Genomic DNA, 27,196 nt, shown 5'->3' on the forward strand with positions numbered 1-27,196 from the left:
CTGTGAAACTAATGAGGGCCAACATTCCTAGGTAAGAGAGGACACCATAAAACATGAAACCTGAGCTTTGCTTTCATTCCAAGATAATTTCTCCAAACAAGGACTGGAAGTCCAAGTTAGGAAAAGGGGAAAAGGTTCCCAGCCATGTGGCGCAAATAAGTACTTGGACCAGGATGGACTCTCTCTCTTGTGCTAAAGCTCTGGGGAGATTTCAAGGGCTACCTGCAGTTTACCTTCTGCAAAAACCTAGATTTCTGATCTAGAAGGGAAGGATGACTGGACTGCCTCTCCTCCTGCTGCTGCTGCTTTTTTGGTCCCTGCCTCTAACTTCTGCAAAGAGGATGAAAACCGGATGTATGTTGACAAGGTCTTTGGAGATTCTGGAGGATTATTACAGGCCTGGTGATCTCATTATTGAGGGGAATTTGCCCCTGAAAACTTTGGTTTTTTCCTTCAGTGCAGTTGGCTTTATTAGTGATCCATCTCAGGATAGTTTACCAACTTTGTAAGTTTCACCTGGAAGGGAAAGATGTAGATAATTGTTTCTTTTCTTTTGCATACTTTTAGAAGTAGTGGTCCTCATGATGTTTGCAATCAACTAGTGTATTTTTTATTTTTATTTATTTTATTTTATTTGGTTTGTCAATCATGTATGAGAAAACAAGTATAAGTATGAATCTAACATATAAACATATAAGTATAAGCAGGTATAAGTATATACATAAGAAATGAGTACAAATAAATGGGAACAGTAGGACAGGGATGGTAGGCACGCTGGAGCTCTTATGCACGCCCACTTACAGACCTTTTGGAATGGGTGAGGTCCACAGGAGAGAGTTTGAGATTGAAGCTGTGGGGGTTTGAGGATGTAACAACAGAGTCAGGTAGTGCATTCCAGGGATTGACCATTCTGTTGCTGAAGTCGTATTTTTATATTATATGAATATTATTCATATAATAATATATGAATATTATTATATTCAAATATTTGTCCCTTCTTCAATAAAGAACTTAAGTCATAAAAGGGGCTAGAATCCTTAATCTTTCCAGAATTCTTCATCATGAAATAATAAACATTAAAAAATGAGAAAACTATACAGGTCTAGTAAAGAAGTTGGCTTATAATCAGTAGTTTAACAACCGATTCTCTACCCTAATGATTTCTTCCAACAACCACTTCACCAAACTGCTCAGAAAGTTAACAACCAGTTCTCCCAAAGTGGTGCGAACTGTCTGAATCCGACCACTGCTTATAATGTTTGTGGGAGGGAACACCCATGAAAACCTCAATCAGTGTGGGATACTGAGGAAACAAAACAAAACAAAATTCACTTTTTGAGCAACAAAGATGATTAGGGGACTGGAGGCTAAAGCATAGGATGAACGGTTGCAGGAATTGGGTAAGTCTAGTTTAATGAAAAGAAGGACTAGGGGTGACATGACAGCAGTCTTCCAGTATTTGAGGGGTTGCCACAAAGAAGAGGGAGTCAAGCTATTCTCCAAGGCACCAGAAGGCAGGACAAGAAGCAATGGGTGGAATCTAATCAAGGAGAGAAGCAACCTAGAACTATGGAGAAATTTCCTGACAGTTAGAACAATTAATCAGTGGCCAAGTTGCCTCCAGAAATTGTAAATGCTCCAACACTCCACATTTTAAAGAAGAGATTGGATAACCATTTGTCTGACATGGTATAGGATTTCATTCCTAAGCAGGTGGTTCATGTCATTTATTTCATTTATTATATTTATAAGCTGCCCTTTTCCCCCGAAGGGGACTCGGAAGGTTGGACTAGAAGATCTCCAAAGTCCCTTGCAACTCTGCTGTTCTGTTCTGTCCTGTCCTGTTCTGCTCTGCTCCGCTCTGTTTTGTTCTACTCTGCTGTGACCCCCACTGGATCTCTTTGCTGAGCAATGCTATCCAGATCTGAAGAAGCTGCTCCATTAGAAACCCAAATTGATTAGGATGCTAGAGCAGCAACTGGAAAAATTACAGCCACTAGAGCAAAATAAAAGAAGGAAGGATGACAGAAGGGTATTTAATGATCTCGAATATGGACAGACAGGCTTTTGTCCCTTCTCGCAAAGGATCCAAATTGAATCCTTTTAAAATCTCAAAGCCAATGAAACATGGGAGTTGGTGCACCAAAAATCCCACCCCCAAGCAAGGCAAGCTCCACCAGTATACACGAGCTTTCCTGTTATGTCCTTCAATGTTTTTCTCTCTATAGAGTCATGCCCAAGAACTACCAGCAGTTCCTGGCCTTGGTGTTTGCAGTCAGAGAGGACAACAAGGTTCTCCTCCCCAACATCACCCTTGGCTTCCACATCTATGACAACCACAAGATTGAGAGGAGGATTTCTACAATCAGCCTCTCTCTGCTCTCCACAAGAGGCCAAGTGATTCCAGGTTATAAATGTGACCGGCGGGACAACCTACTCTCCATCATTGGGGGCCTCAATTCCAAATCCTCAAGGCTGATGGCCTCCATCTTCAGCATCTTTAAGGTCCCTCAGGTAAGGGGGGGGCCCTCCAGATAAGTTATGGAGTAGACAAACAACACAAACACACATAGAAACCAAAGATGAAACCCAAGTTATTTTGGGGGGAGCCGAGGTGGCGCAGTGGTTAAATGCAGCACTGCAGGCTACTGCTAGATCAGCAGTTCAGCGGTTCAAATCTCACCGGCTCAGGGTTGACTCAGCCTTCCATCCTTCCGAGGTGGGTAAAATGAGGACCCAGATTGTTGTTGGGGGCAATATGCTGACTCTGTAAACCGCTTAGAGAGGGCTGAAAGCCCTATGAAGCGGTTTATAAGTCTAACTGCTATTGCTATTGCTATTGGGGGGAGAAATGTGATTTAGTGAATGCATGTTATGCTTTATGTATCAAGATATGCTTTTATATAACCCCAAAGAAATAGATGGTGGGAGAATTCTGAAATCCTCTTATGTCCCAAGAGGAATTTTTTTCTAATGTATTCTTCAAAAAAAATAATCAACCTTTGGGTAAAGATTATTCTCAGTATCAGATCGATGCTTTGTTCCATTGGCATTTCACCTGTCACAACCAGACAAAATATGCAACTGGTGGCTCTTCCTAAGAATAGAAGGAGATTAAAGTTGCCACTCAGAGAGACACAGCCTGTTTAGTGGGATGACAAAACACACAATGGTCACCCCCAAAAAGATAACATCAACCTTTAGTTTGTCTTTAAAAAAAACATTCTCATTGTCTCCAGCTCAGTTTTGGCTTTGAGTTCTCTCAGGGAGAGAGAAGAGTTTATCCTTCCTTCTTCCAGATTAATCCCCAGTGACTTTCCTCAGTATGTGGGTTTAGTCCAGCTGCTCCTGCATTTCCAGTGGAACTTGGTTGGGCTTTTGGCTTCTGAAGATGACAGTGGAGAACATTTCATTTCAACACTAACGACAATGCTCAGGAAGAAGGAGATCTGCCTGGCCTTCACTGGAATGATCAAATACGAAATTTTTACTACTACAAGGTTGAAATTACTTCATAGTTTCAAAACCCGGTCTAAAGCTGAAGTGGTTGTACTGTTTGGAGACTCCCGTATTATTACAGATTTAGTATTGTCAATTAATGCTCATGAAGAATGGACAAAGACATCATTTTGCAGAGTTTGGGTTTTAACTTTCCATTGGAAAGTAAGTGTGATGGGATCTCAGAGTGTATCAAAATGTATAAAACCCTTCCATGAATCTTTGCATTTTAGCGACAACACTGACGATCTCTCAGAATTCATCCATTTCTTCCTGTCTCTAGACCTTTTCAACCCACAAGGGGACCTATTTCTTCCACAGTGGTGGGAAATGGTCTTTGACTGCAAGATCCACAAACCAGGCAAGGTCCCTCCAAAGGGGAAAAAACAATGTGCAGGAAATGAGAATATACAGAAGCTGCCAAATTACATTTTTGAAACAAGCATGACAGGTGAAAGTTACAACATCTACAATGCCATTCATGCTTTGGGACATGCATTATATGCAATGTTTGGATCAGGAGCGAGACCAGCCCTGAAGAGACTTGGAAAGAGGATCTCAAACGTCCAGTCATGGCAGGTAATTTGGGAGACTTTTTATCCAATCTATAGATTCTTAGATAGGAAGCTCACCATACGATTTTTTGGAATTACTGATTAAATATCCACATGGTACCATATGAATGCATCTCAGTACAAATTAAAACAGCAATTACTTAAAATATATAATATGAATTAGGATGTTTGGAAGAAAAGAGGCAGAGGGAAGAAAAGAGAAGGAAATCAAACCAGTTGTCTATAAGACGCATAGAGGAAAGACCTTCTTGTCATGAAAGAGCTTCCAAAGTTTCTTAAGTTTTAAGGAGTGACCATTCCAGAGAGGACTTGTAAGGCCAGAGCAAAGTAACAATCTGGGTGTGGTTGTTGAAGATATTCAAGAGGTCAGTTGAAGTCCTACTAAATCAAACACCCAATGAAAGATGGGAGTTGCTGCTCCACAAATCCCCCCCAAAAGGAGGTCAAACTCTGCCACCATACCCAGATTTCCTGTAATATTTCCCAAAGTTTTTCTCACTCTAGTTCCTAATCCACACTCTAGTTCTCAGCAGTTCTTGGCCTTGATGTTTGCAGTCAGAGGTCAACAATGTTTTTTCCCCTCACTATAGAATTGTACCTAAGAAATACCAGCAGTTTCTGGTCTTGGTGTTTGCAATCAGAGTGGTTAACAAGGATTTGGTTCTCCTCCCCAACATCACCCTTGGCTTCCACATCTATGACATTCACAAAATTGAGGTGAATAATTCCTTAATCAGCCTCTCCCTCCTCTCCACACAGGGCCAAACAGTTCCAGATTATAAATGTTCAAGAGTCAGAGTTGAGATCCTCATGGGCATATATGCAGAACCACTTCAGTGTTCCTTAGCATGTGGCCCAGAGGTGGTATTCAGCAGGTTCTGACCAGTTCTGGAGAACCGGTAGTGGAAATTTTGAATAGTTTGGAGAACCAGTAAATACCACTTCTGACTGGAGTGGGGAGGGAATGTAGATTTTACAGTATCCTTCCCCTGCCATACCCACAAAGCCATGCCCACTAAGTCATGCCCATAGAACCGGTAGAAAAAAAATTATATCCTAGCACTGATGTGGCCTGTATCCAACTGATAAAATGACAATTAATTTTAACCATGGTTCATGTTTCTATGACTTAGCATCCTGTGTCACCCCACCCCATTGGTTCAGTTTCTCATTTTTGCACTACTCAGATTGTGGTGTGTACACAGTCTCTGTCAATCTCAGAATACACAGCAGGACTCAAAGTGGTCCTAATGGACTCCTGATCTGATAGTCATCAGTTTTTGTGCCTCAAAAGCTAAACGTTGGACCTCTCTCTGGACAGGGAAGTGACAAACCAGGACAGGTGCTTCCTTCCACAAGGTCCCATGTGGACAGACCTGGTTCCTACATTCCTCTGCCTTTGACGATGAGCTCAAGAAAGTCAGCGGAATTTGTGACAGAAATTATTTTATTATTCCTAAAATACATTTGCCATTTATAAGACCTGGAGCAAAAAGGCAATATCTAAAAATGCATATAGCCAAGTATCACAGGAGCAAAAGCCTGCTAGAAAATAGAGAGTGTGGAATTGCAATCCTTATATGTAGGATCATTCTCCACTTGGACGGTACCAGCCGAGGTGCCGGGGGAAGGTCCTGATTGGATTTTATGGAGCGAGTTTCAACTTGTCACTCCTGAGGAAGTGGACAAGGCCATGGGAGCGGTGAGTGCCTCCACCTGTTTACTGGATCCGTGTCCCTCCTGGCTGGTCAGCAGGGAGGTGACGCATGGCTGGCTCCAGGGGATTATTAACACCTCTCTTCGGGAGGAATCCTTCCCGCACACCCTAAAGGATGCAGTGGTGAGACCCCTCCTCAAGAAACTTTCCCTGGATCCAGCCATTTTGAACAACTACCGTCCAGTCTCCAACCTCCCATTCGTGGGGAAGGTTGTTGAGAAGGTGGTGGCCTTTCAACTCCGATGGACCTTGGATGAAACAGATTATCTGGACCCCTTTCAGTCGGGTTTCAGGCCTGGTTATGGCACCGAAACTGCTTTGGTCACGCTGACCGATGATCTCTGACGGGCCAGGGATAGAGGTCACTCCTCTATCCTCGTGCTTCTTGACCTCTCAGCGGCCTTCGATACCATCGACCATGGTATCCTTCTGAGATGGAGGTGGGAGTGGGAGGCACCTTTTTACGGTGGTTCTCCTCCTACCTCTCAGACAGGTCGCAGTCGGTGTTGGTTGGGGGACAGAGATCAACCCCTAGGCCCGTCAAATATGTCCCCCCTCCTGTTCAATATCTACATGAAGCCGCTGGGTGAGATCATACGCCGGCACGGGATTAAATATCACCAATATGCTTGTGGTCCATAACCAGCTCGAAGTCCTGGTCATATAGATACTCGTGGAACCTTTTTAATCCAGCCACTGCAGCCAAAGCCTCACGGTCCAACTGGCTGTGATCAGCAGCGGACAAGGTCCTGGAGTAAAATGCAATAGGGGCTTCAGTTTTGTTGGGTATGCAGGTTTTTTTTTTTGGCTGATGCTGCACATTCCTGGCTCGTATTCAAATAATCATCCACCTCTCATCTTCTTTCTCTCATCTCCAACCAACACTGACTGAAACCAGCTTCAGATAAATGGGAGCTGCACATAATACTGTCAGCCCTGAAGCTGATCTGATGCTTCAGTGTTGCTTCAGTTTTGCCACCTTGGAGCTGAGGGATAAGGAGTTGGGTGTTTGCAGCAGCCACGCCCAAGTCAACCTCTTAACTGGACACTAAAATGCCACTGGCAGTTCGAGGCTCTGAAGGCCCTATTTGTCAAGAAGCCAATCCCCAGACACCCTGATCCAGAGCAGCCCTTTGTCATCCATGCTGATGCCAGTGATGTGGCCATCACAACAGTTATCCTCCAGAAGAACTCTAACAGCAACTTGCAACCCTGTGCATACACATCCAAAATATTGACGGAGACTGAGAGTAGATGGGCTGTGTGGGAGAAGGAAGCCTATGCAGTCCAATGGGCCCTATTGAACTGGAGACACTTTCTTGAGGGTAGTCACATTCCATTTGAAGTTTGAACTGACCATTAGAACCTGGAGGCACTCAAGACCCCACAAAGGCTTTCCCCAATGAGGTTCACCAGGCACTGTACTTCAAATTGTTCAATTTTGAGCTAAAGTACGTTCTGGGGTGTGTGTGTGGGGGGGAAACCTCTTGGCAGATGCCCTACTGTGCAAGCCACAGTACAATAGGAAATATGAGGAGGTGGTTCACACCATGACTGCCCCCTCCCAACCTGCCTCACAAGCCATGACCCAAGGACAGGATAGGTGACATGGAGCTATAACCAGAGGTGGGATGACCCAGAAGCTAAGAGACGAGCTGCCATCTGACCCATGGTACAATGACAACAAGGGGGCACTGACCCTGAGAGATGGACTAGCCTGGAAAAGTTCAAAACTGTATTTGCCTACCAGCCTGTGACTCCAAGTCGCAACTCTAAGCAGGCAGGCCATTTTGGCTACTTGAAAACCCTGCACCTGCCAGAAGGCAATTTTGGTGGCCAAAAATGAAGAGGGGCTTTGATGACCACGTCAAGAGATTTGTCACTTGTGAGGCCATGAAAAAAGGCCCCAAAATCCCCCAGAGCTACTTCAGCAGGTGGCAGACCCATCCAGGCCAGGAGATTGCCATGAATTTCATTGTTCAACTCCTCTCAGATTCCCATGCTGCCTTTTTTCCAGCTAATATTAATTTCAATCAAAATCTATTTATTTAAAAGCAAAGTCATTTATTTAGCTGGGCCAGTTCCAATATTTACTCCATATTTTAATAATCCAATCTATTTTCCAAGTTCTTTGAATCTGTTCTGTAATTTTGGTCTTTTATTCTAGTTTCCCAGAGTTTCTATCATAAAATGTCTTATTTCCACCTCTGGTAAGTGTAAGACAATAAACAGTTAAAAGTCACAGCCCTCCACTGGATATCAGATATTCCTTTCCTCCTCTGTATATTTCCAGGACTCTAGAAGTCACTTTTCCTTTCAAGAGTAGATGGTGCTCTCGACTTCCTTTTCAACATAAATCTGAAAAGTGCCTATTTTTTTATTAATTTTTTATTTTCAAAACAAACACAACACATAAAATCTTTCTTCTTTACATACTGTAGAAAGTGTATCACTTGGTTACAAAAGACTTTCATGCATCCCTTCCACAGTCATCAAGCATAATTTATATTAACTGAAGTATTTTAACTCAGATATTTATACATGTTACCTTTATACCTCCATTTTTATTTGACTATAATTGTTTAAACATCCTTCATCATAAAATATACCAAGATTTAATACATAACCACATACTGGCATTTCATTTAATATTTCTAAAATCCTCCAATAACACTGAATCCTTATGTCCTATTCTAGTTAAACATCCATAATATTTAATAACAGACTTTTCTAGTCCTCTTTTCCAAATTGCTGTTGGCAATTTTCATCTAGTTTCCTTATATTATACTCATGTATATGTATATAGGTTGTCATCATTATCCCTCCTTTATTTGACTATATCCTGTATCATAACATTTCCCCCCTAATAATCAAAACTTAACTGTATCTAACTTAATTCTTTTTTATTAACCTTTGTATATAATCCAAAAGGATTTCTAATCTTTCACGGTACCATTCAATATTCATATCCAATTATTACTTATCATAGTACTACACATTGTATACATTATTATCATTATCAATTATTTCTTTATATCTATTATCACTAAATTTCACTAGGTTTAACTAGTTTTAAGTTGTATTCTTCCATCTATCAACCTGTATCTTTCCAATAACAAAACAATCTCATATCTTCTGCCATTTGTGGTACCAATCCTCTAAACATCTTCTTGATCAGCTTTGTATGGACTTCTCTTAGCAACTCCTTGCTTATAAGATCTCTCATATAATCTTGATGCCCTCTTTCTGTTTCCTTATTCAGCTTGTCTTTGATTGTCAGCAATGCTTTTGCTAATAGAATGTCTTTCTTGAAGTCCATAGATTCTTTAATTTCATCTTCTTCTATATCTTGACTTTGGAATAGATTTCCTCTCCATTTAATTCATCTTTCAGTATTCCATTCTTTCCATTTTCAGGAATAAACTAATTACCATAGATATCAGCAAGTTTAATCTCTTTATATTCATTTTCTACTTCAGTTTTTTTAGTTTCAATCACCCTGTTTTGCATTTGATGAACATCCTCAATTTTTTCATTATATTTTCTTGTTATGTGCTCTAGGTATTCCGTTTTTTTCTCTATTCTTTCATCTATATTTGATAATTTCTGTAGTTCTGAAAATATATTTTGCAAAGTTAAGACCTCTATTTTCTCTTGACATTGTGCCATTTTAACAAAGCTGCTCTAGCTTGAAAGGTTAATAAAATTAAGGCATAGATTCACAAAGAACGTTGTTCTCACTTTTCTCTGATTGGAAATATACTTCAAAGGGACATCTAAGTGCTTCCATTCTTATCACTCTGTAGCCAGTAAAACCTTGTGCAGCCAAGTCAAAACAATCTGTGAAAAAAAAAGTTCAATTTTGGATACACAAAACTCCGATCAGCAAAACCTCCCAGGGTCTGAGTGGAAACACTGTTAAAGAGTTTCTTTTTGTATCTTTTTTGTATTTCAAGTTAGAAAAAGAGGTCCAATCTTTAAATGAATTAGAAAAATACCCACAGCACTAAAAGAGGAAAACTTTAATCTATAGATTACAGAGAGTCACAAAGAGAAGTTAGAAGAAGAAAACTTAATCCATCCGTATCAAAAGGTTTGCATAGATTTGATCCATGAAAATAGCATTTAAGAAGTAAGATAACCACTGTCCAAAATCATTCCGAATTTAATTCTTCCACTTGATTCTTCTATTCTTCAATTTAAATTGATTTTTCAGTTTTTGTAAGCAGTCTCTTTTTTTAAAACAATAAAAATTTCTCACCAGCTGGATATACTTCCCTGCATTAGTTAGAAACTCTTGTTCCTTACTATATTTTCTCTACAGTTAAGATGGGGCCTCAGTAGAATAATGTAGCATTTGGGGGAAAAGATACAAGCCAAGAGAGCAGCTCCAGAGGTCAAAATGGAGAAGATCTCCACAGCCACCATGGATTTCCCTTTGGTGCTCAGGTAGGTGGGGAGGAAAGTAATCCAAACACTGCAAAAGACCAGCATGCTAAAAGTAATGAACTTGGCTTCATTAAAACTATCAGGCAATTTCCTAGCTAAAAATGCCAACGTGAAACTGACAAAGGCCAAAAAACCTAGGTAGGCAAGGACAATGTAGAACATTAAAGCTGAGCCTTCCTTGCATTCCAAGATGGTCTCTCCAAATAAAGAGTGGAAGTCCAAGTTGGGAAATGGAGGAGAGGTTCCCAGCCACATGGCACAAAGAAGGGCTTGGATCAGGGGACAAGCTATGACAATGGAATTGGTCAGTGGTTTTCCTAAGAGTTTCCTTGCCTTGTTCCCTGGCTTGGTAGCCATGAAGGCCAGAATCACCATGACAGTTTTTGCCAACACAGAGGAAACTGCAAGGGAAAAGAGAATGGTGAAGGCAGCTTGTCGTATGAGACAGGTGACCTTCCCAGGTTGACCAATGAAAAGAAAGGAACAAAGGAAGCAGAGCAAGAGGGAGAGCAGGAGGAGGTAGGTGAGATCTCTGTTGTTGGCCTTGACAATTGGTGTGTCATGATGTTGATAGAAAATCACCAGGACTACAGAAGTGATCACAGAGAAAAAGACAGCAAGAATAACTAAAATGTATCCCAGGGTGTCTTGATAGGCAAGGAAGTGGATCTTCTTGGCAATGCATTGGTCCTTGTCCTTGTTGGGATATTGGTCTTCTGGGCAGGGTTCACATTGAGCTGCATCTGGAAAAAAAAGTGTCTAAGGATTTCTTGAGCAACTACCATACACATTATCCCCAACCCAAAGGTGATGCAAGTATTAACTTTCTGTTGTTGTTCTACCCACAAAGGGAATGGTGAAAAAACCCATGTGCAATATATGGGGCATTGAAAAGAGCAAATCATCCTTCCTTAATGATGATCAAGGAGATAGATTAGCCAGAGACAAGGTTTTGTTCAGTTCCAGCTATCCATTCACTGTGGACCTCCACGAGTAATATGGCTTTCAGTCTGAGGCGCCTGCCTCTTTTTTTCTTTTCATTTTATAATGGAACACTAAGAAGAATGACAGATCTGTTATCCAGGAATGCTGCTATTTTGTTTGTGTGTATATTATCTTTGCCTTAACCTCTCTGTATCAGGGTTCCATGTAATACCCCCAATGAAATAAAACTCAGAGGCCCGAGTTTCCTCAAACTTCCAATGCATTAGAGATGTCATATTGGCACATCGGGAAAAATCCAAATGTGAAAGTTTCCAGGTTTTCCTCAAGCAAGTGAATGTTCAAGTCCCTACCCAGCACCCACATGTCCATCACACGGTCCAATCAAACACTGTCCTAAGAGAAGTTTCCTCCCAATCATGTCATCCAGGTGCAGGGGGAAGATGATCTTGATGAGAAAGAATCTTATTTTGACTATATGTCTCCCATGCATCATATAATCTCCCCTCCCAGTTTCCCACAGTGGAATATGTGACAGGCTTGAAGGCCCAATGTAAAAGATGGCTTCCAGGCCTGACACTCCGCTATGTACCTCAAATAAGTTCATTCAGACATTTTTTGCTCCCTCCTGCTGTCAGCAAAGAGACATAGATAGATGATAGATAGATAGATAGATAGATAGATAGATAGATAGATAGATAGATAGATAGATAGATAGATAGATAGATAGATAGATAGATAGATAGATAGATAGATAGAGGAATGTCCTCTTTCCCTGGCAGGTCTATTCCCTCAGAGGTTGATAGTGCTGATGGAAAGAGGATATTCTGAATATTAAAAAAGAAAGGTTGGAGCACACACCACACTTCCTCAGGAAATATTGGAAGGCAGTTTTTTCAATTGGACGTTAGAGTACCTGTAGAAATCCTAGTTGGACATTCATAAATTCTGCCCTAAAGCTATCTTGCCTGGAACTGCGGAGGATCAGGAAAGGTGGCCTCTGTGGCCAGGGTAGTTTATATCTCTAAACTGAAAAGTTTTGCTGAAAATATGATTTCCTGTCAAGCTCATAAAAATGACAATGAACGTCTTCTTTGATCCTGGAAGATTAATATTTGAAGTCTGCTCTACCTGTCCGATTAGAAAAAGTTCCTTCTGGACAAGCATCACATTGGTAGCAGCAAACTGGCTGGCCCTCTGGAACTCTTCTTCTCTGTCCTGCATGGCACCTCTTCATGCCACACCTGGCAAAGGGCACCTTCTTAAAGAGGAAAAAAGAAATACTTGAGATGACCTCAGCAATGAAGCTGCTGCATCCATTCTTTTCCCCATTCCTATTTCCTTTCCTTCTTCCTACTTCTATATTCAGAATCTCTTCTAAAGAAATATATTGCCACTGTCTATCAGAAATCATGAAGAGTCATGAGGGAATCAGGCCAGGGGCATTCCTGACACACCCATGGATGCAGGAGTTTGGATCTGGAATTTCAGCATGCAGAGGAAGGCTTGTGATGGGACGAGAGCATTTCTTAAAGAACAAAGTGTGAGGATACAACTGAGTGACAATGGTCCATGGAAATCACTGTTGCTTACTGTAATTGCATCCTGCATTTCAAGGAAACAATGTTCCCAAGCCTTACCCTTTGTGGAATGACACAAATCAGACCTCAAACTTGTTAGTATATTTTCACCAAATGACTGTCATGATTTCTGAGTCAATTGATTATTTTTCAACCTAGAAAGATGTTCTGCATCTCAAGAAGAGAATGAATCTTTCCCTGAACTTACAAAATTTCCTTGCAGCTCACCTTTGGAGCCCAGATGATTCCATCAGAGTCAACGGTGAAATCTTGGCCTGGGGGAGCCTCAGGATTTACTTGTCCAACTTTCATGGGGACAAAAGATCGATTGGGGAAGAGAACCCAGTTGAGAAGATCATAACGAGCAGATCCCAGTCCATCTTGTGAGAAGGAGACTTCATCTCCAACACTATTGTTGAACTGCACATTGCTCAAATAGGGAAGAATCTGAAAGAAAGGAGACCTTCAGAAAGTGGAGTATTTGGGTTAAAGGTACAAATGAGACGTTGCGGTTCTTATAATCACATAATGGCCATCTTGAGAAGATGAGTTTATATTTGGGAAACTAGCTCCATCTCTTGGTGGTGATATGTGGAATCAGATGCAACACCAAATATTTATCTCTGAAACTAAACACTTTCCAATTATCACTGGGCTTGGTTTCTAACTCCAATTTCAGCAAAACACAAAAAATTTAGTTCTACTGTCTAAATTTAATTTTAGGATTTCCCTCCTCTGATATTTGGCTACATGCACTTTCCAATACTTACTTCGGTCCAAGGTCTTGTTAACTGATAAATGAATGTTTGAAAGGAATAAATAATTTCTGTGAGAACCATGGAAAATTCCACTGGTTTTCTCTTGTTTGTTGTCAAAAGCAGAAGAATGCAGGAACCAGGACTGATCTACTGGGCCATGTGGAAGGAAGCATCTGACCTGGTTGGTCACTTCTCTGTTCAGAGAGGTCCAACATTTTAGCCTTTGATGCAGGAAATTCAGATGAATTTCAGACCATGAACCCATTAGGACCACCAGCACAGAAACCGCTTTGGTCGCATTGACCGATGATCTCTGGAGAGCCAGGGATGGAGGCCATGCCTCCATCCTGGTTCTCCTTGACCTCTCGGCGGCTTTCGATACCATCGACCATGGTATCCTTCTGCGACGACTGCGGGAGGTGGGGGTGGGAGGCACTGTTTTGCAGTGGTTCTCCTCCTACCTCTCGGACAGGTCGCAGTCGGTGTTAGTGGGGGGGCAGAGATCGACCCCTAGGCCCCTAACATACGGGGTGCCGCAGGGTTCGGTCTTATCCCCCCTACTATTTAACATCTACATGAAACCGCTGGGCGAGATCATTCGGAGGCACGGGATAAGATACCATCAATATGCGGACGATACCCAGTTGTATCTGTCCGCCCCGTGCCAACTCAATGAAGCGGTGGACGTGATGAACCGGGGTCTCGAAGTCGTTAGGGACTGGATGAGGGCTAACAAGCTTGTATTCAACCCGGAGAAGACCGAGTGGCTGTTGTGTTTCCCTCCCAATAATTCGGCTAGTATTCCATCACTCAGGCTGGGGGGTCAAACTCTATACCCCTCAGACAGGGTTCGCAACTTGGGAGTCCTCCTGGACCCACAGCTGACCTTCGACCATCATCTGACGGCTGTGACCAGGGGGGCATTTGCCCAGGTTCGCCTGGTGCGCCAGTTGCGACCCTACCTGAACCGGGAGGCTCTCACAACAGTCACTCGGGCCCTTGTGACCTCTAGGCTGGAATACTGCAACGTGCTCTACATGGGGCTGCCCTTGAAGAACATCCGGCGACTTCAGCTAGTCCAGAATGCGGCCGCGCGAGTGATTGTGGGTGCACCTCGGTTCGCCCACATAACACCTATCCTCCGCGAGCTGCGCTGGCTACCTGTTGATCTCCGGGTGCGCTTCAAGGTGCTACTTACCACCTATAAAGCCCTTCATGGTAGTGGATCTGCGTACTTGAGAGACCGCCTCCTGCCAATTACCTCCTTGCGACCTATTAGATCGCATAGATTAGGCCTCCTCCGAGTTCCATCCGCCAGTCAGTGTCGACTGGCAACCACACGGAGGAGGGCCTTTTCAGTAGTAGCTCCGACCCTTTGGAACGATCTCCCCATGGAGATTCGTACCCTCACCACCGTCCAGACCTTCTGCACAGCCCTCAAGACCTGGCTATCCCGTCAGGCCTGGGGATAAAGATCGTAATCTGTCCCCACCCGAATGATGAATGAATGTTGTGTACTATTTTTTACTTATGTATTGTTTTATGTTCACTGTTTTGTACCCCCCTCCCTATATTTTGTAAGCCGCCCTGAGTCCCCTCAGGGAAAAGGGCGGCCTATAAATAATAATAAAACTAAACTAAAACTAAACTAAACTTTGAATCTTGTCATAGAGAATCACAGTAAGGTCCCAGAATGTACTTGAGTCAGCAGAATGCCAAAGAGAGAGACTCAAGAAGAGGCTCGGAAAAGAGACAGTTTTTATTTGTACAAAGAAAGGCTGGGTAGACCATTCTATGAACAGACAGATAAGATGCATTATCTGTGGGGAAAGAATGGTGTTCTTTTGTAACTTCAGAAACATCAGCGTAGTACCCAATTCTGGACCCCTAGCCCTGCATTGACTGTGGAGCAAGGAACAGGAGGGCTTGGTGCTTAGCAACACAGGTATTTGCCCAATGAAACCCTGACAAACCATGGCATTTCCCCCTTTTTGTTTCAGATAGGGACCAGGCACTGAGTTATTAAAAAAAACAACCCACAAGATAACAGGAGTTAGATCACCGGTAGAAGCAAAAGGCAGAGGCAATTCCAATTCTTAGCAAAGGAATTCTTACATAAAGAAAACAGCAAGTCAAACCAATTCTACTGTCTCTACTATTATCTCCTACTAATTCTACCTGTTCTATTATTATATACATTATTATTATTATTATTATTATTGTTGTTGTTGTTGTTTGTTATAATCTTTGGTGAGATTCACAGCCTTTGGGGCTGGTTAGTAGCTCAACAGCTTGAGTCCTAACCAAGGACCTAGGAACTGTTAAGGTAATGTTGGAGGATATTATATGTTCCAAGTAGAGTGGTTTTTTGTAGAGTCAGAATGTTCAAGTCAGGTAAATTTAAAATTTCCAAATAGCAAGGTAGCCCTTTATGTATTGCTCCAAGGGCTTCAATTACAATTGGGACAACACACGAATTCTTTTTCCACAGTCGCTCAACCTCAATTTGCAAGTCCCGGCACTTTGTGATTTTTTTTCTTGCTGCTTATCTTCAATTCGTGCATCACCAGGCATTGCAATGTCAATGAACCATACTACTACTACTACTACTACTGCTACTGCTACTGCTACTGCTACTGCTACTGCTACTGCTACTGCTACTGCTACTGCTACTGCTACTGCTACTGCTGCTACTACTATACTACTACTACTACTACTACAACTACTACTACTACTACTACTAATAATAATAATAATAATAATAATAACAACAACAACAACAACTCCGCCATTGCCGGTCCCAAGCCCGGATGAGAAAGGAGGAGGGTTGGGGTCAGGTTGGCATCTGGTCCTATAAAAAAAACCCGCCAACCCATACAATATGGTGAAACAAACGAATAAGAATTGCATACCGCATCGGTCGTCGCGCGGGTTAACAAGGGACGCGGCGGATGTTGGGGTCCCTGGACATCCATCAACAAGTGGGCTACAAGTGGACCAGCCAACAAAACGACAAAAATATAGTGCAGATGAAAACCGTGCCATAATGGCCTGTTACTACAACTCAGAGCCAGAAAAAAGAGGCTATTTAAAGCGAATGTATGAATTATGGAAACAACAATATCCAGATTCAAATGTTAGTGAACAACGACTAGCAGATCAAAGGCGATTTATTATACGGCATGAAGTTGAACTAGAGGAAATTCAGGCAAATTGCAAAACCAAAAAAACAATATCACAAGCGGAAATAACTGATATTCAAGACACAACTAAAGACATTATAGTAGAACTCCCAGAAGAAGCTCTCGGGGAGGAAATAACACCACCACCACTAGAACCAGTTATCACTGAACCAACTGATGAACTAACTCAAAAACAAAAAGAATTGAAGGATAAGATCATGGAGCATTTTCTGCTTAATGAGGAAAGGCAACGTTTACCATCACTAAAAACTGTGCCTAAGAAAATTTTGGCCCCTATCATGAAAATGGTTAATGCAGTGTTGGAATCTTGGAAACGAACCAGTTAATGTACAGCGCAGCTGTAATAGTCACTAATGAACTAGGCATTAAAATCAAAGTACCTAGTCACACAACAGAAAAAGCATCAAAGCCAAAGTGGAAAATCCAATTAGAACAAAAAGTCAAAAAATTAAGGGCAGATGCTAGTAACTTAAAGAACATGCATGAGCAACGGCTTAAAAACAACAAAATCATAGATCGGCTAATCAGAAGATATAGATTGGATACAAGAAATATCAATGAAGCTGTAGAGATTGTAAAACAGCAGATAACAGCAACAGCTAGAAAAATTGAAAGATATGAGGCACGAATCATCCAATATAAACAAAATCAACAATTTCGATCAGACCAACGGCGTTTTTATCAAAGTCTTAATGTGAATGGTGACACCAAAAGTGAAAAACCAGAAAAACAGGCCACAGTTGAATTCTGGAAAGAATTGTGGGAAAATGCAAAGGACTACAATAAGGAAGCAAAGTGGATACATGACTTTGAGAAAAGCATTGGCAACAAACAAATGCAAGTATTAGAAATAATAACTGAGATGGTCAAAAATCGAGTAAAAAAGGTAAAGAATTGGACATCACCTGGAAAGGACCAATTACATGGTTTCTGGCTCAAATATCTGACCAGTTTACATGCAATATTGGCCAGGCAACTGAATGAAATTTTACAAAAAGGCCAAATTGATAAATGGTTGACAACTGGAAAAACATACTTGATTCAGAAAGATGCAACTAAAGGAACAACACCTGAAAACTACAGACCAATAACATGTTTGCCAACAACCTTCAAATTACTCACAGGCATTATTGCAGATAACATGATGGATTATTTGGAAACAAACAACATCTTGCCAGTAGAGCAAAAAGGCAACAAAAGAAGGAGCAGGGGCACAAAAGATCAGCTCCTAATTGATAAAATGATATTAGAAAATTGTAAGAACAGAAAAACGAACTTGAATATGGTCTGGATTGATTACAAAAAGGCATTTGACTCACTGCCACATAGTTGGATCATAAAATGCTTACAAACAACTGGCATTAGCAAAAATATTACATCCTTTACTGAAAAGGCGATGAAACAATGGAGAACTGAGTTGGCAGTAGGGAAAGAGATCTACGGAATGGTTAATATCAAGCGAGGAATTTTCCAGGGTGACTCACTTTCACCTCTTCTCTTCATCATCGCAATGATCCCACTATCAGTAATCTTAAAAAAAAATGAAATTAGGCTACCAAACAGCCAAAGAAGTCGAAAAAATTTCGCATTTACTATATATGGATGATTTGAAACTCTATGGAAAGTCAGAAATAGAAATCCAATCATTGACAAACACAGTCCGAGTATTCAGCACCGATATTTCAATCAGTTTGGCATGGAAAAATGTGCCACTGTATCCATAAAAAGGGGCAAAATCACTGCATGTGAGGGAATTGAAATGCCCAATGGCCAACTAATTAAATGCAATGAAAATGAAGCCTACAAATACTTAGGCATTCTGTAGTTGGATAACATCAAGCATGGAGAAGTAAAAACTATTTTTTTTTCAAATTGATCAAAGATTCTTTTATTACATTTTCATTTTCCTTTATACAATCACTTAAATACTGTGCAGTTAAAAAAAAAAGAAACAATACAAAAGAAAAATAAAAGGAAAAGAACGAAGAAAAGAAAAAAAAAGGGAAAAAAAGCAACAGTATCCAAGTGCATTCATTGTTCTGAAAATTGAGTCTATATTTCCACCCTCCCCCCCCACCCACCCCCTGAACCCCCCTACCTGACCCCCTTCCGACTTCCCAGGTCCCATTCCCGGCATCGTTCTTTATCAAGCAAAGTCTGGAGTATATTGAAACCAAATAGATTAGAAGTTACAAAATAAAAAAAATAAAAAAAATAAAGAACAAAAAAAGAAAAGAATAATAAAAAGAAAAAAAAAGGGGGGGGAAAACCCCCCCCCAAGAAAGAGAAGTCAATATACTCTCTAACATTAACCTCAGCTTCTCATTATTTTTAAAATCTTAAACAATATCTTTACCTGCTTCCGCATATAAATTCTATACCTCCCATCCTGCCTTTACCCGTGTCCGCATATATATTTTATCCTCATCCATTGCTCCTCTCATATTTACTCCACCCTCGTGTAGACTCTCCAGATAATCTTTCTTAACCTTGTATTCAAATAACAATTTATACAAAAATCAGCTTACATTCTGGATCAAGGTAATCTAATTGAACTTTCACTACCCTTCCATCTACCCCACGCCACCCGACTCCATTCATCCCAAACCACAATCCAAAAAAATAGCAATAGCAATAGCAATAGCAGTAGACTTATATACCGCTTCATAGGGCTTTCAGGCCTCTCTAAGCGGTTTACAGAGAGTCAGCATATTGCCCCCAACAATCTGGGTCCTCATTTTACCCACCTCGGAAGGATGGAAGGCTGAGTCAACCCTGAGCCGGTGAGATTTGAACCGCTGACCTGCTGATCTAGCAGTAGCCTGCAGTGCTGCATTTAACCACTGCGCCACCTTGGCTCAAAAAACTACGATCTCCGCTCTCCTCGCCCCAAAGAATAGATCATGCGCAGTTTAAATTAAGATTCAAACAAGTCTTATATAAGTCCCATACAATATATGTCCAAATTCAGCACCACTTCTTTCAGTCTCAATATCTCTTCATCGGTATACAGCTTTGTCATTTTATACCAGACAGGAGTCCTGAAATTTTATTCAAATTAAAAATTTAAGAAGTATTTTAAAGGCATAGCTGGATCTTTATTCTTTACTCTTCTGCCCTTCCGGAAGGGGAAAGCCACACCCTCCGCCTTGTAGCCACATGTCCCGCTACTTATCTTCTCCTTCTCCTTGTCTTTCTCCAAGTCCGGGTGAGTCAGGAAGTCCCGCCTTCAGAGTTTTGTTGTAAAAATCTCGGGCTTCGCAAACAGAATTGAGACGATATTTTTGGTTCTCAAATGTGACTGTGATACCAGATGGCACTTCCCATTTATATTGTATCTGAGAATCTCTGAGTTTTTCAGTTAAGAAAGTGTAGTCTCTCCTTGCTCTTAATATTTGAGATGGTATTTCTTTAAAAACAATCAAGTCCTGTCCATCGATTCGCAGCCTGTTATTGTAGAACTTCTGGTATTATCGCATTTCTGGATTCTCTTGTGGTGAAATATATAATTATGTCCCTCGGAAGCTGTCGTTGTTTTGCTACACACGAGTTCTGGCGATAAATTTTTTGAATCTGCCAATCAAGGTTGAATCCCGGACTTCCCACCGAACGTCTGAAAGCCTCAAAAAAGGTCTGTTTCAAGTTCTCCTGTTCCTTTTCACGCAATCCTCTGACTCTTATTGCAAACGCAGTCTTATTGTAATTTATCATAACGAGTTGTTTTTGAGCATTTTCAACTTCCTGTTGTAACGTTTGAATTTTAGATGTCAAATTAGAATTAGTTTTTTCCAAAAGTTCCAATTTGTCCTCCATTTCAGAAACATAATCTGTCATAACAGTCATAACTCTGATCGTATCTTCCCTTGTTTGAGCAATCTTGGCGTCCAGTTTATCATATAAGTCCGATAAAAGTTGTTTAATTTCCTGTCTGAACTCTTTAAGGGTTTCAAAAAAAAATTCTTGCGTTAAGAGATCTCCAGTAGAGGGCGTGGGAGGCGAGGGCAGCGATTTTGTAACAATTTCTTGAGATGTATTATTAAGGAAACGCTTAGACTGCTTCGATTTGGGAGCCATTATAAAAAACGCACAAACAAACAAGGTCTCTGCTCCCCTCGGTTTTAAATGGGATACTATTTATAGACTTTTAACAGTTAATAAGGAGAAGTCTTCAGGAGAATAGAGCTAATTGAGTGTGTCATATATCAAACGCAGAAGCTATAAAATCGGCATCTTGTAACGCAGCTGGATAAGAAAGCCTTTTACAAAATTGAAGCTGGTATTTTGAATAGTAATAAGAAAAAAAATTACAACTTCAAGTTAATATTTGGTTTTAAAGCCATTTCAAAATTTATCTGCCTGCAGTTAATAAAACTCTATTGCCTGAATATGCAGCTTTAAGTAAAGAGGCTTTTATTTTGAAGTTTAAGTCTTGGCAGAACTTTCAGTGAGTAAACATTGTAACAAGACCGTTCAGCAGATTCATCACCATTTAACTTCCAGATAAGCAAAGTTAATGAAGTAATAGAAATGAAACTAATTAAAAAGCTTCTGCTGGCCTATTGTGAAACCAAAACATATGATAAGCAATCTCTTTTGTTTTGAATTCTTGTGAATTCTTGTGAGGATTAACAAAAAGTGTTCATTATTACCGGAGAAACCAGCCTGCTCGGCGCCATTTTAAAAGCCTCTAAGTAAATAATTTTTCGGAGGAGAAAAAGAAAAGAAGCTAAAATGTTGATAAACAATTATTGTCCACGGAAATGGATTCAGCTCGTGATAAGATTAAATCAAAACTTGGAACTGAGTGGGGGAGACCTACTTTGTCCTGCACAAGGCAGTTTGAAATTCCCAGCACGGACAGCCGTTCTGCCTTGGGCTAGCCCCCCTTTCCCTGCAAGCACAAAAGCTGCAAAAATCGAAGAGCATTTGCCAGCAAAACAATTTCTTCTTTCCTTCTTGCCTGAAGGATAAGAAAACCTGATAAGACGTCAGATGGAAGATCCTCTAAACAGGTACGTAGCCAGGAATTCGGAGGCAGCTGATTTTTTTGCTGCCACCACCAGCAGGCTCCTCCCAGGAAGTCGAGAAGTAAAAACTATTGTCAGGCGAGAGTACACCAACAGAGTTAGGAAAATTTTGAAATCTAAATTGAATGGTGGAAATACAATCAAGGCCATAAATACCTGGGCAATACCAGTTATAAGATACACAGCTGGTATAGTTAACTGGACACAAGCTGATTTGGACATTTTGGACCGAAAAACCAGGAAACTAATGACAATGCACTACAGTTTACATCCACCTGGTGATACTGATAGATTATAACTGCCCCAAAAATCAGGTGGCAGAGGATTATTAGAAGTGAAGCAAACAGTTGAAGAAGAAAAACATGCACTGGCTGATTATTTAAAAGAAAGTCAAGAACATCTATTAATCGAAGTAAAGAACAAAAATCTACTGAAGGCCCAACAGACGAAACAAGAATACAGAAAAGATGTGATAAAATCAAGAATGGAGAGTTGGCAGAACAAAGCACTGCATGGCCAATTTCTGGAAAAAATAAAAGATAAAGTGGACAGTGAACAAACTTGGTTATGGTTAACAACAGGTACATAAAAGAAAGAAACAGAGTCACTAATCCTGGCTGCGCAAGAACAAGCTATCTGCACAAATGCCCTTAAGGTCAAAATCGAAAAATCCTCTGATGATGCCAAATGCAGACTTTGCAAAGAAGCTGATGAAACTGTTGATCACATCCTCAGCTGCTGTAAAAAAATTGCGCAGACTGATTATAAATTGCGGCACAATTCAGTAGCACAAATGATCCACTGGAATTTGTGCAAAAATTATAATATTAAAACAGCAGCAAACTGGTGGGAACATCAGCCTGAAAAAGTCACCGAAAATCAGATGGTCAAGATCTTGTGGGATTTTCGCATACAAACAGACAAAATACTGGCGCATAATACACCAGACATCACACTGGTTGAGAAAAATAAGATCACAATCATAGACATCGCAATACCAGGTGATAGCAGGGTCGCTGAGAAGGAACATGAAAAAATCGCAAAACACCAGGACTTAAAAATTGAAATTCAACGACTATGGCACAAACCAGCAGTGGTAATTGGCACACTGGGTGCTATTCCAAAAGCACTGGAATTACATTTAAAACAGTTAAAAATTGACAAAATCACCATCAGTCAAATGCAAAAAGCCGCACTGCTTGGATCTGCGTGCATATTACGAAAATACGTTACGACGTCCTAGGCCCCTGGGTGGGACCCGACTAGTAACCAATGCCAAATCCAGCAAAACAACTGGCCGCTGTGATACAATTGTATATTAATATTACTAATACTACTTATACTACTAATACTACCAATACTACCAATACTACTAATACTACTAATACTACTAATACTACTAATACTACTACTACTAATTATTATTATCATTATTATTATTATACAATTGTATCACAGCGGCCAGTTGTTTCGCCGGATTTGGCATTGGTTACTAGTCGGGCCCCACCCAGGGGCCTAGGACGTCGTAACGTATTTTCGTAATATGCGTGCAGATCCAAGCAGTGCGGCTTTTTGCATTTGACTGATGGTGATTTTGTCAATTTTTAACTGTTTTAAATGTAATTCCAGTGCTTTTGGAATAGCACCCAGTGTGCCAATTACCACTGGAATTATCACTGCTGGTTTGTGCCATAGTCGTTGAATTTCGAATTATTATTATTATTATTATTATTATTATTATTATTATTATTATTTCCCTTCAAAAGTATTGGAAGGGACATTTGAGGTCTTCAAGTCCAACCCCATGCTCAAGCAACAGACCCTCTACAGTTTTAGACAAGTGGCTATCCTGTCTCTTCTTAAACGACTCTAGCAATGGGAGTCCTTAAAAAAATTATCCTTAGTTCTAGGTTGCTTCTCTCATTGGTTAGTTTCCTTCAATTATTAATCAGAAGCTTCTTTTCACACAGCAAGCCGAGTAGCCCAACAAATGCTAAACTAAAAAAAGAACAGGGTCTCAGATGAATTGGTATGGGAGCATGCATACATTTAATCAGTAACTGATTATATATATGAGTGTTAATTTCATTGCCAAGAGGTTCTCCTCTTTGGAAGAGCTCTATAAATCCTGCTTTCTTAAGAAAGTTCAAAACATCCTTAAAGATCCAGCTCCTCCATTTTTTGAACTATTACACGACAATAAAAACAAGGACAAGAGTAATAGCTTTTATCCCAGTGTAGTAGCAATATTGAATTCTACTGTATACTGAAATAATGCAATTCCAGTAGTTTTCCATTCTGATCTTTTTGGACTAAGCCAAAAGCCACAGAACTTACCTGCCATGACTGGACATTTGAGATCCTCCTTCCAAGCCTCATCAAGGTCGGCCAGGCTCTGGATCCATACATTGTATGTAAAGCGTGTGTCAGAGCATAAACAGCATTGTAGATGTTGTAGCTTTCACCTGTCATTCTTGTTTCAAAACTGTAATTGGGCAGATTCTGCACATTCTCCTTTCCTGTGCATTGTTTTTCAGTCTTTGGAGGGATCTTTCCTGATTTATGGATCTTGCAGCCAAAGACTTTTTCCCACCACAGAGGGAGAAAAACATCTCCTTGGGGGTTCAAGGGGTCTAAAGACAGGAGGAAGTGGATGAATTCTGAGACATCCTCGGAGTGGTCCCTAAAATGCAAGACTCCATGGAAATACTTTATGTATTTCAATATTCCTTCAGATTCTTGCATACCAAGTTTCCAATGGGAAGTAGAGATATAAACTTTCCTAAATGATACTTTTTTGTATTTTTCAAAAGCCTGTACTGCCACTATTAAAGTGCTAGTAACAGTTGAGTCTGCAAGGAGAATAAACACTTCTGTTTTAAAGCAGGGAAGGAAATTGAGAACAAACTTTTCCAGACGTTTGTCAACATCATCCAATTCCAGCATCAGGGTGAAGGCCAGGCAGATCTCCTTCTCCTGGAGCATTGGTGTCAGAGTTGAGACGAAACGTTCTCCCCTGTCATCTTTAGGGACCACAAGCCCAACCCAGTTCCACTGGAAATACAGGAGCAGCTGGACTAGACCCACATACTGAGGAGATTCCTTGGGATTAATCCGGAAAAATGAAGTATAAACTCTTCTCTCTCCCTGAGAGAACTCAAAGCCAACACCGAGCTGGAGAAAATGAGAATCCTCTTTCAAAGACAAAGTAAAAGTTTTATGCTGACTTTAGTAGTGACCATTGTGTGGTTGATGGCCTTCGCAGTCAGGCTGACTCACTTTCACTGGCAAACTTAATCTTCCCTTTTTAGCCATTTTTATTGGTTGTGTTATATCAGAAGGCAAGAGAATAGATCAACAACCTGATACAGAGAATAAATGACACTAAAATGATAGATACCATCATTTAGATAAAGAATTATCTCCGAGATAAAGAATTACAAGCTCATTATTTGCTAACCCATAAAAAACTATTTTTTGCTTCATCTTTGGCTTCTGTGTGTATTTTGATCTCTGTCTATTCCATACTATATGCAGGAGAGCTCTCTTACCTGTGGGACCTTAAAGATGCTGAAGATGGAGGCCATCAGCCTTGAGGACTTGGCACTGAGACCACCAATGACGGACAGCAGAGTGTCCGGGTGGTCACATTTGTAACCTGGAACCATTTGTGTTCGTGAGGAGAGCATGGAGAGGCTGTCTAAGGAAATATTAATCTCCCTCTCGTAATGGCCATAGATGTGGAAGCCAAGTGTGATGTTGGGGAGCAGAAGAAAATCCTTATTGACCTGGGAGACAGCAAACATCAAGGCAAGGAACTGCTGGTAGTTAATAGAGGTGAATCTGTAGTGAGAAAAACATTGGAGAACATTACAGGAAAACTTGTGCATGTCTATAGAATTGGCTTTACTCTTTGGCAGACTTTTGATGGCAGAAACTCCCACATTTTATTGGATTGGGTTTTTCTTTCAAAGGACTTCCCTTGACTAAACTTGGATGACTTTTTGAGATAGGAGACAAGCCTTTCTATAGACCTCATGGCCTCTTTTATACTCTCTATCATCCCTGCCATATTCACTTTGCTGCAGTGGCTGTAATCCTTTCCAACTGCTCCCCTTTCACCATAATCATTTATGGTCTCTCTTGGAGCAGCTTCTTCAGGTAGGGAAAAGATTGCTGAGCACAGGACTTCAGTGGGAGTCACCTCATAGATGCACTGAAGGACATTATGTAAGAACCATGCTGATTCCCAAACTGGGAGGGGATTTTTTTTCACCCCTGAACACTTGAAGTGTGTTGAGCTTTTATTTGAATTTTGCACCACAAGTTACTGGGCAGATCAATATTATAATTTGACTTCTTCATTTGGCCAGCACAGCTTCCATCTTCATTTTTGCTATTTATCATCTTCCTGATGAAGAGATTGAGATTTCCAGCCTATTTTAAAACCTTGCTGTTTTATTCAGAAAAGCTCAAAATATGCACTAAACTGGACAGTACAAAACACTAGAAGTATTTCTGAAAGGAGTCACTGAATTTAAAGCAAAAAGTTTCTAGCTGAAACTTACAGACTCTCTAAACGAAGCCTCATTGTATTAAACTCTGGAACAGGAGTCTTGAAATTTATCCCCAAAGGCAAATTCCCACCAATAATGAGATCACCAGGCTTATAGTAGCTTTCATCTATGTTCACATAATCCTTGAGCACACATATGGTTTGCAGCCTCTCCACTGTAGTTGGAGCCAGGAGCCAGAAGAGCATCAGCCAGAACAGTAGCATATCTCCTGCCCGGTCTTTCGTGTCTTCTTCCCTCCTAGAACAGAAATGAAGGTTTATACAGAAACTGATTTGAAGGTTGCTCCTGAAATCTCACTGGAACTTTAGCAGACACCACCTACGCCATCTGGATCGCCCCAACACAGATTTATAGCAGCCATGCTTCCTCTTACCTGTACTTTGGCTGTGACCATAAAGGAAACAAAGGAATGTAAGTCTCTTCCAACCCAGGAGTGAGCTCTTTGCAAGAGAGGCCAAGGTGACACGTTCTGTCCCCCCAACTGGCGAACTCAGAGATATTTTAAAAGCAAGTTTTATCATGGAAGATCTCTGTGTGTAGAAATCCACAGGGGATACATGAGAAATTATTGTTCTTCTGATAATTGCAGGGAAAAGCCATTGTCCCTTCCCCTTAGCAACAGCTTCTCTTCATGCAGCAGAATGGAAAACATGTTTGTGTCTCCTTGTGTAATTCACAGAGCAGATGGAGTCCTGGGGAAGTTGTGTAGTTGACCTACATGAAAGTGACCCCTACACACAAGTTGGATTTTGGCTTATACCCTAGTTTGGTCAAATAATAGGAGTGCTACTTGGGTATAATTGGGAGAAGGCAGAAATATAAATTGAGGAAGTATCTCAAGATATTAACTGCAAGTTTTTTTGGCAAGAG

The 27,196-nt window shown here is 40.8% G+C and overlaps 1 protein-coding gene across 1 annotated transcript; it reads right to left on the reverse strand.

The window, feature by feature from the left end:
• Positions 1–10,077: 10,077 nt before the first annotated feature.
• LOC116507104 (vomeronasal type-2 receptor 26-like) lies at positions 10,078–26,653 on the reverse strand. The gene is made up of 6 exons (XM_032215048.1): positions 26,649–26,653; positions 26,318–26,563; positions 25,301–25,592; positions 24,087–24,923; positions 12,990–13,208; positions 10,078–10,917 (listed from the first exon to the last, which is right to left on the reverse strand). The coding sequence occupies exons 1-6, from the start codon at positions 26,651–26,653 to the stop codon at positions 10,078–10,080; spliced, it is 2,439 nt and encodes an 812-aa protein (XP_032070939.1).
• Between the last annotated feature and the right edge of the window lie 543 nt (positions 26,654–27,196).

The sequence above is a fragment of the Thamnophis elegans genome, chromosome 1, assembly GCF_009769535.1.
Source record: "Thamnophis elegans isolate rThaEle1 chromosome 1, rThaEle1.pri, whole genome shotgun sequence".
Taxonomy (NCBI): domain Eukaryota; kingdom Metazoa; phylum Chordata; class Lepidosauria; order Squamata; family Colubridae; genus Thamnophis; species Thamnophis elegans.

Excerpts from the sequence above, each read along its gene's own strand:
- LOC116507104 (XM_032215048.1), bottom strand. Across the intron at positions 25,593-26,317 it reads AGGCTTCGTTTAGAGAGTCT|ATTCACCTCTATTAACTACC; the intron begins GTAAGTTTCAGC and ends TTCTCACTACAG. Across the intron at positions 24,924-25,300 it reads GCATCTTTAAGGTCCCACAG|CTCGGTGTTGGCTTTGAGTT; the intron begins GTAAGAGAGCTC and ends CATTTTCTCCAG.